The sequence below is a fragment of the Silurus aristotelis genome (assembly GCF_946808225.1).
Source record: "Silurus aristotelis genome assembly, chromosome: 17".
Taxonomy (NCBI): Eukaryota; Metazoa; Chordata; class Actinopteri; order Siluriformes; family Siluridae; genus Silurus; species Silurus aristotelis.
Window position 1 is genome coordinate 7,702,828 of NC_139590.1, and position 14,388 is coordinate 7,717,215.

Below are 14,388 nucleotides of genomic sequence, written 5' to 3' on the forward strand. Positions count from 1 at the left end.
TAGTACTGTTTGACCTGGTAGTATTGTATTGTATTGAGTCGGGTTCCTTTCGGGGTTTCTTCCTCATATCGTCTGTTAAGCTGACAAAGTGACGATGTTTCAGGTTTACAAATGTTACTGAAATGTACTTAAAGACAAAAGATTAATGTGAAAAATTAGCTTCTGATTTTGTCAGTTTGTGTCTCTTTTGTTTGTGTATTTGTAAAATAAATAAATAAAATATATATTGCTTTACCCGAAAATATGCTGGATAAAATATATGGGCTAATATTTGTCGACACCCGAAGATAGGATTTGTATGTGCTTTTCTAAACATCACAGTCGATATTTGATTTCCTATTTGCTGTTGCAATAACATCCACTCTTCTGGAAAACACTTGATTTTGGAGTTCTGTGGAGATTATTGGCATTTAGCCACATGGGTGTCAGTAAAGTCAAGTACTGTTGTAAGGTGAGAAGGTCTTAGGTGTAGTTATCATTCAAATTCATTTCAAAGGATTTGAAAGCAGGACACTCAAGCTATTTTGTTCCAAACCATGTAAAGCATATCTTAAAAGAGCTTACTTAGTGTAAAGGGTCATGGTGGAACAGATTTGGGTCTCCTAGTTCATGTGAAGAGAAAATGTAATGCTACTGCATCCAAAGAGATCCTATACAATTGTGTGCCTTCTACTATGTGGTATGAATTGAGGGTATCCACATATGACTGGAAAGACCATGTGTACATTCGTCCATATAGTGTATCTGTGGAAAAGACTGCAATAAAATAAACAAAATGGCATGCTTTACTTTTTAACTAGGATTAATGGCTGACATGGATGCTCAAAAGCCCTTTAGTGGATGTTGAGGAAAATGTTCATGAAGAATGCTGAGGATGGAGAAATGACCAAGAAGGAGGTTGATGGAAGTGGTGAAAGAAGACATGCAGGTAGCTGGTGTGAAAGAGGCAGATGTAGAGGACATGGTAGTATGAAGACGGATGATCCACTGTGGTGACCCCAGTGTGAGAAGCCGAAAGAGGACGACACAACGAGCTATGCTCAAGTCAATAGTAAAGTGCAACATAACACAAATGAACAACTTTTGGAAAAAATTGTTTTTTTGGAAACCATGAAAAATTAAAAAAACCCTAACCATTAAGCATTAAGCAGAAAATAATTGCTTCTGTAGTAAAGTAAATATAAAGTGGGTTAAAATGGCGCCTCTCATCTAGATTTATTAGTAAACACTAGTCTAATTGTTTATTTTGTTGCTATCAGATGAGTACATTTAAATCAGTGAAAAACTTTAAATAGAAATATGTCTGTTTTGTGTTTTAGGAAATATATTTTTTTAAGCAGAGAATTATAATATTAATAAATCCAAAGTCACTGTTAATGGAGCAATATAGATATATTTATTTAGTTTATTAAGCAAAATAATTGCATTTGAACCACTAAAAGGAATTGATTTTTATAGGTGATAACGCCAAACCATCTGGGAAAACTAATTTTTTAAATTCTAAACTTGACCCCTTTTTTTGAGCATGACAATACCCCCATGCACAAAGTGAGCTCCATGAAGATATGGTTTACAAGGGTAAGAGTGGAAGATCTTGAGGTTCCTGCTATAGAGATAAATTGGGATGAATTGGAATGCTGACTGCATCCCAGACCTCCTCACGTCACCTACATCTGTACCTGATTTTACTAACACCCTTTTGGATAAACGAGCACAAATCTCCACAAACACAAAACAAAGTTTAGAGGAACATCTCCCCAGAAGTATGAAGGGTATTATAAGGGCAAATAAGGATTAAATGTGGAATAGGATTTGCAAAAAGCTCATACATATCTAATGGTCATCTTATATATATACAGTGAGGACAAATCATGGAGGGGTCTGAAATTGTCATCGTAGGTGCATGTCCACTGTGAGAGACAAAATCTAAAAAAAAAAAAAATCCAGAAATCACAATGTGATTTTTCAACTATTTATTTGTATGATACAGCTGCAAATAAGTATTTAAACACCTGAGAAAGTCAATGTTAATATTTGGTACAGGAGCCTTTGTTTGCAATTACAGAGGTCAAACGTTTCCTGTGGTTTTTACCAGGTTTGCACACACTGCAGGAGAGATTTTGGCCCACTCCTCCACACAGATCTTCTCTAGATCAGTCAGGTTTCTGGCCTGTCGCTGAGAAACACGGAGTTTGAGCTCCCTAAAAAAGATTCGGTCTGGAGACTGGCTAGGCCATGCCAGAACCTTGATATGCTTCTTACAGAGCCACTCCTTGGTTATCCTGGCTGTGTGCTTCGGGTCATTGTCATGTTGGAAGAACCAGCCTCGACCCATCTTCAATGATCTAACTGAGGGAAGGAGATTATTCCCCAAAATCTCACAATACATGGCCCCGGTCATCCTCTCCTTAATACAGTGCAGTCGCCCTGTCCCATGTGCAGAAAAACACCCCCAAAGCATGATGCTACCACCCCCATGCTTCACAGTAGGGATGAGTACCATCCCAAGAACACCATCCCTACTGTGAAGCATGATGCTACCACCCCCATGCTTCACAGTAGGGATGGTGTTCTTGGGATGGTACTCATCATTCTTCTTCCTCCAAACACGTTTAGTGGAATTATGACCCAAAAGTTCTATTTTGGTCTCATCTGACCACATGACTTTCTCCCATGACTCCTCTGGATCACTCAAATGGTCATTGGCAAACTTAAGACGTGCCTGGACATGTGCTGGTTTAAGCAGGGGAACCTTCCGTGCCATGCATGATTTCAAACCATGACGTCTTAGTGTATTACCAACAGTAATCTTGGAAACGGTGGTCCCAGCTCTTTTCAGGTCATTGACCAGCTCCTCCCGTGTAGTTCTGGGCTGATTTCTCACCTTCCTTAGGATCATTGAGACCCCACGAGGTGAGATTTTGCATGGAGCCCCAGTCTGAGGGAGATTGACAGTCATGTTTAGCTTCTTCCATTTTCTAATGATTGCTCCAACAGTGGACCTTTTTTCACCAAGCTGCTTGGCAATTTCCCCGTAGCCCTTTCCAGCCTTGTGGAGGTGTACATTTTTGTCTCTATTGTCTTTGGACAGCTCTTTGGTCTTGGCCATGTTAGTAGTTGGATTCTTACTGATTGTATGGGGTGGACAGGTGTCTTTATGCAGCTAACGACCTCAAACAGGTGCATCTAATTTAGGATAATAAATGTAGTGGAGTTGGACATTTTAAAGGCAGACTAACAGGTCTTTGAGGGTCAGAATTCTAGCTGATAGACAGGTGTTCAAATACTTATTTGCAGCTGTATCATACAAATAAATAGTTTAAAAATCATACATTGTGATTTCTGGATTTTTTTTATTTTTATTATGTCTCTCACAGTGGACATGCACCTACGATGACAATTTCAGACCCCTTCATGATTTCTAAGTGGGAGAACTTGCAAAATAGCAGGGTGTTCAAATACTTATTTTCCTCACTGTATATATATATATATATATATATATATATATATATATATATATATATATATATAAAAAAAATCAAAGTTTAATTTCTATAATGTTGTCCCTTAAGAAGATACACCAAAATGGTTGCTGTAACATGAGGGGTGTACTCACTTTTCTGAGATGCATGTATATATAGGGGGGAACCTTGTGATGAATCACACACAATAGGAACCCACTCTTATAAGGGTGATGAGAAATAATCATTCATTATGGTTAAATTGTGTTTAATGAACACTTGACTACCGCACTGTTGATGGAAATTGCAGTTTTAAGTATTGGCTATGACGACTCTGGATCTTGATACAGTACTTACTGAAGTCGATTGAAAAATATACTCCTGAAGACATTTTGTTCCAGTGGTTGAAAAAGAACATTTCCTGAAATAATAACCACCAGCGTGTTTGTGTTGGAAACTTTTCATTGCAATCCTCAACCAAAATTAGTATTTTCCTGTGGAAAATCCTAATTAAGGAAAGTAATATGGCAACTATGTATTATCCTCCTTAACCACAGGAATGAAGGACTTCACAAACTCAGTCCAACATATTCATAAATCATTTGCTAAATCCATATTGATTGTGGAATTAAAGATTAAACCAAGTTTATTAAATACATATTAAATTAAAGAATGTCTGCATAATAACTGGTGACTTAATTACCAGGTCAAGAAACCAAAATTTATAATTTATTCAGATTTACACTGACAAGTTCATTACATTTCAGTAGAAATAGATTAAATCTATTAATCTGTGACTGCTGGAATGCACGTGTGCGCTTCTCTGCCACACAATTAGAAAAGAATATGAACAAAACATCAGAACAGTCAGGCTAACAGGGACAGAGAGTGAGACTAACAGATGAAATGATTTTACCCACTATTTATAACTGCGTTTGACGTTTCTCGTCTTCTTATTCTTGAAGGTTACAGTGCTGTTTTTGGGGGGAACTCAGACATTAACACAATTTATACGTTGTTACATTTCACAAACACAAACACACACACTGCGGAGCTGCTGCGTTCCAGATCCACCCCCTGACTCCGTTTAACTGGTGGAAAATTTCCAGTCCGTAATTTCAGCCGAAAGAGAGAGTGAAGAGTAACAGGTGAAACAAATCGAGCAAAAAGGAGAGCTGCCTATCGCACCCCAAATACGTTGTGTGTAGGCTCTTCGGTCTCCACATTTCTCCTCGCCACGCTCCTTCATCGAGTTATCCTGGAAGGGGTAATGCACCGAAGTGTGTGAGTTCATGTTTGCGTTCATGCACTGTATGCGCCTCATTGGGGCAGTTGCAGCAGTGTGCCCTGACCCGGGGGCAAGTAGGTGACGTTGCGCGAGCGGCTGAGTTGGAAGGCGATGTCCTCGGCTGCCTCCAGCTTTCTCAGCTCCACCAGGCCGTCTCCTGCCACGGCCAGAGAGTTGGCGATAAGCAGCGCAGCCTGAGAATCACCGGCTGCTGAGATGATGGCTGCCTGTTTCTGCTGCTCTGCCTGCACACACACACAAAACGAAAGTGTGTTTTTCACATATACCTAGTTAGTTGCTTATAAACAAAAAGAACATACACTCCATATCTCTACTTCAGGTTGCCAAGTTAGAGCACCTGATCAACACTAAACCACCACAAAAAAAAAAAATTAAAAATTATGATCCACAATATTTATTGATTGTGGAAAAAAAACCCTCCATGTTGTTTCTAAGTCTATAATCATCTCAGTTGCTTAGGGGCACCTGGTTCCATCCCAACTGACTGTCTAAGAATGTAGAAAGGACTCATTCCTGATAAATCACACTCTGGTGCTCATGATATTTCTCACTCTGGTGTTTTAATGCTTTATAAATCACACTCGGTGTCACACAAATGAAGATGTAGTTCCCCTTTTGAGTCTGGTTCCTCTCAAGGTTTCTTCCTCATACCATCTAAAGGGGGTTTTACTTGTCACAGTCGCCCCAGGCTGCTCATCAGGGACACACACACAAATTTAAATAAGTGAAATTCGTTCTAGAATTCTTACGTTCTGTAAAGCTGCTGTGAGACAACGACCATTCTAAAACACGCTACAGAAAAAAATACATCAATTGAATTTATTCTGTTCTGTAGCTGACCCCAAAATCTATCACTTATCATTCCGAAATGAACACAGTTGCAACTAAAACCAGATGAAAGTTCTCCTTCACTTCAACAACCATGTGGATGACAATAACCAGAAAGGAAAAAGTTTGTTTTCTGGCTGTTTTTAAACATGCAGTAAAAAACCAAACAAAATCCATTTTTATGATGAATGTTTACTCTTGCACTTACTTTCTCCACAACAAACCGAGCCCTTTCAGCTTCCTGTTGGGCCACCTGCTTCATCTCCACAGCCTCTGTGAACTCTTTACCAAACGTCAGATGTGTCTGCCGAGACGGAGAAAAAGTTACTGAGCACAGAACACATTTTAAATAAATCAACGAGGCAAAAAGAAGAGAGAGGAGGACAGGGGGCGTTACCAGCGAGACGTCGTCGAGAATGAGGCCGAAGGTGGATGCTCTCTCGGTCAAATCTTCACTGACCTGCTTGGACACGTGCTCTCTCTGAGTGATTAGTTCTCCTGCATCGAACCTGGCCTAGACACACACATCGATACTTTACTATACGTGTTAACATTATATACGCATGCACTTGTTTGTGTGTGCAGCGCTACTCACCACGACAGCCTTTAGTACTTCAGTGGTAATAGAAGGAAGCACTCGTTCATCATAGTCCTCACCAATGCTGGTGAAGATCCTCGGGAGCTGACCTGCTACAGGCCTGAACAATATCCTCAGAGTGATGTTCACGTTCTGCAGATCTAAAAAACAGAAAGAACGACAGAAGAGTGTGTTTTATATAAAAGCATTAAATATAACCACTATTGCACAATCCTTCATATTTTTTCTTCTCACACACACACACACACACACACACACACACACACACACACACACACACACACACACGCGAAGGCTAAACATGCAAAGTCCTTGAGCTATTTTCAGTTTTAGAATTTAAACGACCAGACATTTACCAGTTCGCTCGGTCAGTTTCTCTTTTCACCTGCACTCACCTTTGCTTCCAGTGACAACCGGAATGTTGCGTGGTCGGGACCTGCAGTCAAAGATGATAGGTTTCTGTACCCAAGGAACCAGGAAGTGCGTTCCCTCTCCAACCACGGTGTCCTGAACTCCTCTAAAGCGGTCAAAGATGACTGCCCGGTGGCCAGCGTCAACTGCGGAACAGACACCATGCACACGGCTTTAAACAGACCGCAAAAAAAATTAAATAAATGATTTATAAACAAAAAATCTTTTTAAAAAATGTCTCCAATAATAAAAGAATTTTTATATTGAAAAATAAGTATTAAAAATATAAATTGATTAGAAATGATTAATTATTTAAAGGAATTAAAAATATATATTAAAAAAATGCTCAATAATAAATACATTTTTCATAAAAAACAATAAATCGATTAAAAATAAATCATAAATGGCAGATCTTTTAACACCACCAATAATCGACATTATGATTTCTCCAAGCTTTTCCGAGTTCCTAACTTTTCGAGGGTGCCAATTCACAGGGCAAATGTATTGTTCCGGCACGTTTGCTCAACAGAACCCTGTGGCGTGTCGAGTTCTTACTCGACATGCCGCAAATGATTCCGATGTATTATTTTTTATACACTAAACAGTGTACAGCAACAGAGAGAAGTGGCATGATGTGATCATGTTTAAGTCAAGAACTGACTGTCAGGAACATAATGTTAGAAATGGAGGTATTATAAGCAACACTGAGTTAATAAAGAAGGGACAATGAGGGGAAAATGTATTCTTTTCATCAAACACAGGATCCCCTACTGATGTCAATAATTGTACTGTTTTAGGTTTAAACTCTTTGAATGCAGCTGCCTTTTAAGATGTAAATAATGATACCAAGCTGCGGTGTGCAATTTGGCAATATGGAAAGAATGACAAAGACTTCAATTAATAGATTACAATTCCTGTATGATTTATTCGAATTTTACTTAGCATATGCATTTATATGCGTTTGAACGAATGACCTTCCTTAATCCATCTAAAGGTGTAATAATGCAAAAATATTGCACCATATGCAGAAGTAGAAGGCTCAATGATAGACAAAGAAGCTGAATGTATTCCAGATGTATACAGCATAACAACAAAAATTATGTATGCCGCAGACCAGCCATGAACGCGTGCAGTTATTTTATACAGATAAACATTTTCATCCAATTTAGATTAAATCACCAGATGATGTGATACGGATCATAGACATAAAATGACACAAATCATGATGGAAGATTTTTTTTTCTCTATTGTCCAGCACCAATCATAATAAAATCTTGGTCAAATTCTAAAACAAGATAAACGATACCGTGGTGTTCTTGCCAGATTACATGATTGTAAAGATGTGCAATTAAGAAACTTATTACATTCTGATTGCATCATTATTATGTGTGGTCTGGGCTTGTGGAAAAAAGAAAGGGGGGGGGGCTACATAAACAATTCTTCAGAGTGAATCTAGCCTTTTTGCAATCTCTGGCTTGTAGATGATCATTGTAGCAACAGAAAACATATTACATGTTGTATTAGTTAATGCCTGTATGCTCATCGTGCTCTGTTGGTTTACTCTAAACAGGGAAACTAACTGCTCGGGAATACTTGCCCAATAAAGCCGATTCTGAACATGACCCTTCAGGAACTTTGTGGTTTGCTGTCCTTGGTCACATAGGCACTAAATTGGATTTACGATGCATCATTTCTGTCATTTAAACCGTGCTGAAAATCGGACAGCGTAACACGGATGAATGCAACACCTGTATTTGAGTCCGTTATGACCTAAAAAGCAGAGATCTCTGGATAGATGGATAATTTTTATTTTATTACCCAGACCTCCTCTTACCATTGTAGAGGGCAGAGTTAACCACACCTCCTCCAACAGCCAGAGCCAATCCCAACTTCCCAATGGACTCAAAGAGCTTCGCCATGGCAACAGAGACTCAGGGTCCTGTGTATTAAAAAAAAAAAAAAGTGTGACTTGCTTTTGACACAATGCATTACACACCAGTGTGATTTCATGCGAAGGAGAATATTTTGAACATGTTTCTACTGAATATTTAGAAGCATCAGCACGCCTATATCTCATCTATAAGCATATACAGGTCTCTATTTTTCTGATCAGACTTTTATTGAGAGGAACAGAAGTGAGCATTTCTATATCGTGACTGCTGTAAATAAAAAATGAGTTTATATTTGAGTAAAACGTGAACACCATGAAGCGGCCTGGTTCTCCTACATGGAAATAGATCCTTTATATTTACTCAGAAAAACAAACAAACTGCACAATCATAAATTGAATCATTTCTACGACAGGATTTAAAAAATAAATGCGATTTGAATCTGTAATAGCAGCACTCCGCTATCTGCTGCATGCTGGCCTGACATGTACATGTAACTAGCCGAGCATGCATTGTTTGCTAACATCTACCTTTCAGAACAAGGTAGAACAATGAACTAAATCTATTTATATATTTAAAAAAAAACAACGCTGTTTTCATCACTACATACGAAAACATATCGATATTTTCAATTGTCAAGGACGTTTCCTTCTTTTAAACAGCGTGTAACTCACCAAGCTTCTGACGGTTCACTGTGACCTCCACTGGAGCCTACGTAGGAACCACGTGAACGCGTGTGCGTTGTGAGCATGCGCAAGACCACCAAATAACAAGCATTTTGATTGGAGCCAGCTAGACCTACAAGTGTGGACAGTAGTTATTGGTTGACTTGAACGCGACAGGTTTTTTATTTTTGTAAGATCAAATAGTCATATAGTAATATAAATAATCATAGTATAATATAGTATTTGCATAATGAAACTTTTTTTTTGAATCGATGACGCTTGCTTTTAAAACGATTCGAAAAAAGGTGTTAAAGCATTACCGTTCACCATATTGAACACTAATGACATCTTCTGGTCAGAAAGGTGAACTGCAGGCAGTGAACGGCTGCGTGTGGTATGGTGACTTCAAGTGCTCCTGCAAATTCGTGTGCAAGAGATCATGATCAAGCTGAATTTTTACAAACTGGAAAGTCCTACTTCCTACATTAGATCAAACTTAACTTTATAATATGAATAATAACTGATAAACTTTTAATGGTTCAACTTATAGGCACTATATCTACCAGGCTTCTTAACACAGAACTGAACTGAACTCACTCACACACACACACACACACACACACACACACACACACAAACTGTGTGACTGATCTGTCTCTTTACAACAGGTTTACTGGCAGAGCTATTTTGTATTTTGTGTTTTGTGTATTTGTCTTGCACTGTGTTGTGTTGTCTTTGGACTGTGTTGTGTTGTTTTGCACTGTGTTGTGTTGTCTTTGCACTGTTTGCATCAGGTTGCACACATGCACTTTATGTGGCGAGGACACTTACTAGTCCTTAGCCTTGTGTTTTTCATTTCTGTGACTGTTGTTGTGTGTAGCACCAGGGTTCAGGAGGAACGTTGTTTCATTTCACTGTGTACTGCGTCAGCTATATATGGTTAAAATGACAATAAAAGCTTCTTGACTTGAGGTGACTTGACTATAGAGAACAAATATAACATGTAAATTCAAATTTTTAACCTCTGTAAAGCTGAAGTGGGACAATATTCATTTTATAAGTTCTATATTTTGTAAATGGTCTAACATGTAGTTTTGCAAAAATGTACTAAGATCTTCTGTGGATGAAGTCTGCCTTAAATCCTTCTGTCTCTTCATGTAATCCCAGACTGATGAGATCTGGGCTCAGTGGGAGCCAAACTATAACTTCTAGGACTCCATGTTCTTCTCTATTCTGAAGATAGTCCTTAATGACTCATTTCGTCTTAGTGAGGACATCTTAAAACTGTAGTTGCTAACATTAGGTTTTACAACATTTATGTTAATGTAAAATTATGTTACACTTATGTTGTTCACCCCCCCCCCCCTTATGTTGTTCACCCCCCCCCCCCCTTATGTTGTTCATCCCCCCCCCTATGTTGTTCACCCCCCCCTTCAAAATATGTTTATGGTAATAGTTTTATATACAGTAGGCCCACAAAACAAATAGCTTTTAAATGAAAAATCCAAACCATACTTAAAGTTACACTGTATATATTTTATAACTGCCGAGTTTTTTCGTACTTAAATGTCCTTGTTGATGACCCCTAAAGTAGAAAATGTACTCCTTACACATGTCCTTACACAACAAGTTGCATTCAGTGAAACACACAAAACTCCATAAAATGTTTTAGGTCACAGAGATCCAGGCAGATGAAGGATGCAAGCTGAATTTGACTTCTATGCCAATATAAATTTTTAATAAAACAGGCAAAATCAGCTAGTTTTTTTAATTCTTGAATGTTTAAAAGCAAGTTTTTGAATATTATTGCTGTGTTATTATTGTTATTATTATTATTATTATTATTATTATTAATATTATTATTATTATTATTATTATTATTCATTCATTCATTCATTTTCTCCTGCTTTATTATTATTATTATTATTATTATTATTATTATTATTATTATTATTATTATTATTATTATTAATTATTATTATTACTAATTAATTTTCAAAAAATGTTTTATTTACATTTATGACATTTGCCAAATGCACGTATTCAGAGCAATTCACAAAGTGCTTTAAAATCTCTATCAATAAATGCATCCTAATGCTGGTTCATTAGGACACAGATTAAAAATATTTATTTTGTAAAGAAGTGAAAATGAATAACTTCTGGAAGAGGGAGGTGTTTAGATGTCGTTTGAAGACTGCCAGAGATTAAGCTGTTCTTACACATCAGATGGAAATTCATTCCACCACTTCAGGGAAGAGTCTTCCTAATACCCTGAGAGATGATGGGATCAGACAAGCAGTAGATAAGGACAGGATGGAGTGTGGTGCTCTTTTTCTTTTCTTTTCTTTTCTTTTCTTTTCTTTTCTTTTCTTTTCTTTTCTTTTCTTTTCTTTTCTTTTCTTTTCTTTTCTTTTCTTTTTTTTTCTTTTCTTTTCTTTTCTTTTCTTTTCTTTTGGTCTTTTCTTGGTCTCATACTATACCAAAGAGAACTCGGGATTGTGTTTCATAAAAGGCAAAGATCACAAATGTTGGGTTCTGAATAAATTGATGATGTATTGTCTGATTTATTTATTAACATCATGAATGTGATTAAAATTTCCTGCTTTAAATGATAACTTATTTTTAATTCGATTTTTGTGCTGGGTAAGAAATAATCAGGGAAATGTGTCAAAAAATGTCACTAAAATTAATAATAATAATCTTCTTCTTCTTTTTCTTTCGGCTGCTCCCATTAGGGGTCGCCACAGCGGATCATCCGTCTCCATACCACCCTGTCCTCTATATCTGCCTCTTTTACACCAACTACCTGCATGTCTTCCCTCACCACATCCATGAACCTCCTCCTTGGCCTTCCTCTTTTCCTCCTACCTGGTGGCTCCATCTTCAGCATTTTTCTACCAATATAATTCATGTCCCTTCTCTGCACATATCCAAACCATCTCAATCTCGCCTCCCTCACCTTGTCACCACAACATCCTACATGTGCTGTCCCTCTAATAAACTCATTTCTAATCTTGTCCATCCTCGTCACTCCCAACGAAAACCTCAACATCTTCAGCTCTGCTACCTCCAGCTCCACCTCCTGTCTTTTACTCAATGCCACTGTCTCTAATCCATACAACATCGCAGGTCTCACCACAGTCCTATAAACTTTCCCTTTCATTCTTGCAGATACTCTTCTATCACAAATCACTCCTGTCACTCTTCTCCACCCACTCCACCCTGCCTGCACTCTTTTCTTTACTTCCCTAACACACTCTCCATTACTTTGCACTGTTGACCCCAGGTACCTGAACTCCTCCACCTTCTTCACCTCTTCACCCTGCAACCGCATCACTCCACTGCCCTCCCTCTCATTCACACACATGTACTCTGTCTTACTCCTACTGACTTTCATTCCCCTTCTCTCAAGCGCATATCTCCACCTCTCCAGGCTCTTCTCAACCTGCTCTCTACTCTCACCACAAATCACAATATCATCTGCAAACATCATAGTCCAGGGAGACTCCTGTCTGACCTCGTCCGTCAACCTGTCCATCACCACTGCAAACAGGAAAGGGCTCAGGGCCGATCCTTGATGTAGTCCAACCTTCACCCTGAACCAGTCTGTCGTACCTACTGCACACTTTACTGCCGTCACACTGTCCTCATACATGTCCTGCACCACCCTCAAATACTTCTCTGACACACCTGACTTCCTCATACAATACCACAACTCCTCTCTCGGCACCCTGTCGTACGCTTTCTCTAAATCCACAAATACACAATGCAGCTCCTTCTGTCCTTCTCTATACTTCTCCATCAACATCCTCAAAGCAAATAAGGCATCTGTGGTGCTCTTCCTCGGCATGAAACCATACTGTTGCTCACAGATGGTCACCTCTTCTCTCAGCCTGGCTTCCACTACTCTTTCCCATAACTTCATGGTGTGACTGATCAACTTAATTCCCCTGTAGTTACTGCAGGTTTGCACATCTCCCTTATGCTTAAAGATCGGTACCAGCACACTCCTTCTCCATTCCTCAGGCATCCTCTCCCCTTCCAGAATCCTGTTAAACAATCTGGTTAAAAACTCCACTGCCATCTCTCCTAAACATCTCCACGCTTCTACCGGTATGTCATCTGGTCCAACCGACTTTCCATTCTTCATCCTCTTAATCGCTGCTCTCACTTCCTCCTTACTAATCCTATCTACATCCTGCTTCACCAACTCCACATCCTCCAACCTTCTCTCTCTCTGATTTTCCTCATTCATCAGCTGCTCAAAATACTCCCTCCATCTTCTCAACACACTCTCCTCACTAGTCAACACATTTCCCTCTCCATCCTTTATTGCTCTAACTTGCAGTACATCCTTCCCAGCTCGGTCCCTCTGCTTGGCCAATCGGTACAAATCCTTTTCTCCTTCCTTAGTGTCCAACCTCTTATACAGTTCCTCATATGCCTTTTCCTTGGCTTTCGCCACATCCCTTTTAACCTGCTGCCGCATCTCCTTGTACTCCTGCCTACTTTTCTCATCACTCTGTCGATCCCACTTCTGTTTTGCCAATCTCTTTCCCCTAATGCTCTCCTGCACTTCCTCATTCCACCACCACGTCTCCTTGTCTTGCTTTCTATTTCCAGATGTCACACCAAGTACTTTTCTAGCTGCCTCCCTCATCACTCCTGCGGTAGTTGCCCAATCATCCGGCACCTCTTCACCACCACCAAGCCCCTGTCTGACCTCTTCCCTGAACCTCACACTACACTCTTCCTCCTTCAGTTTCCACCATCTTATTCTTCTTTCAAACCTTACTTTCCTCCTCTTCTTCTTCGCCTCCAAAACCATCCTACAGACCACCATTCGATGCTGTCTAGCTACACTGTCCCCGGCCAACACCTTACAGTCTCCAATCTCCTTCAGGTTGCATCTCCTACACAGAAGATAATCCACCTGTGTGCACCTTCCTCCGCTCTTATACGTCACCCTATGATCCTCCTTCTTCTTAAAATACGTGTTCACCACTGCCATTTCCATCCTTTTAGCAAAATCTACCACCATCTGCCCTTCCACATTCCTCTCCTTAAAACCATACCTACCCATCACCTCCTCATCACCTCTGTTCCCTTCACCTACATGCCCATTAAAGTCTGCCCCAATCACCAATCGTTCTTTCCTAGGTACACCATCTACCACTTCATCTAATTCACTCCAGAATCTTTCCTTCTCCTCCATCTCACAGCCAAC

At 39.3% G+C, this 14,388-nt stretch overlaps 1 protein-coding gene across 2 annotated transcripts; it reads right to left on the reverse strand.

Annotated features, from left to right (window-relative positions):
- Nucleotides 1-4,168: 4,168 nt before the first annotated feature.
- On the reverse strand, nt 4,169-9,315 carry phb (prohibitin). Of its 2 annotated transcripts, none has more exons than XM_083567151.1 (7): nt 9,171-9,315; nt 8,442-8,546; nt 6,592-6,753; nt 6,194-6,336; nt 5,996-6,112; nt 5,807-5,902; nt 4,169-4,994 (listed from the first exon to the last, which is right to left on the reverse strand). In XM_083567151.1, exons 2-7 carry the CDS (start codon nt 8,524-8,526, stop codon nt 4,782-4,784), a joined length of 816 nt encoding a protein of 271 aa, XP_083423277.1. In that variant the 5' UTR covers nt 8,527-8,546; nt 9,171-9,315; the 3' UTR covers nt 4,169-4,781. The 2 variants fall into 2 exon arrangements, with proteins under 2 accessions (XP_083423277.1, XP_083423278.1); XM_083567152.1 differs by having other exon boundaries at nt 8,442-8,537; nt 9,167-9,258.
- Between the last annotated feature and the right edge of the window lie 5,073 nt (nt 9,316-14,388).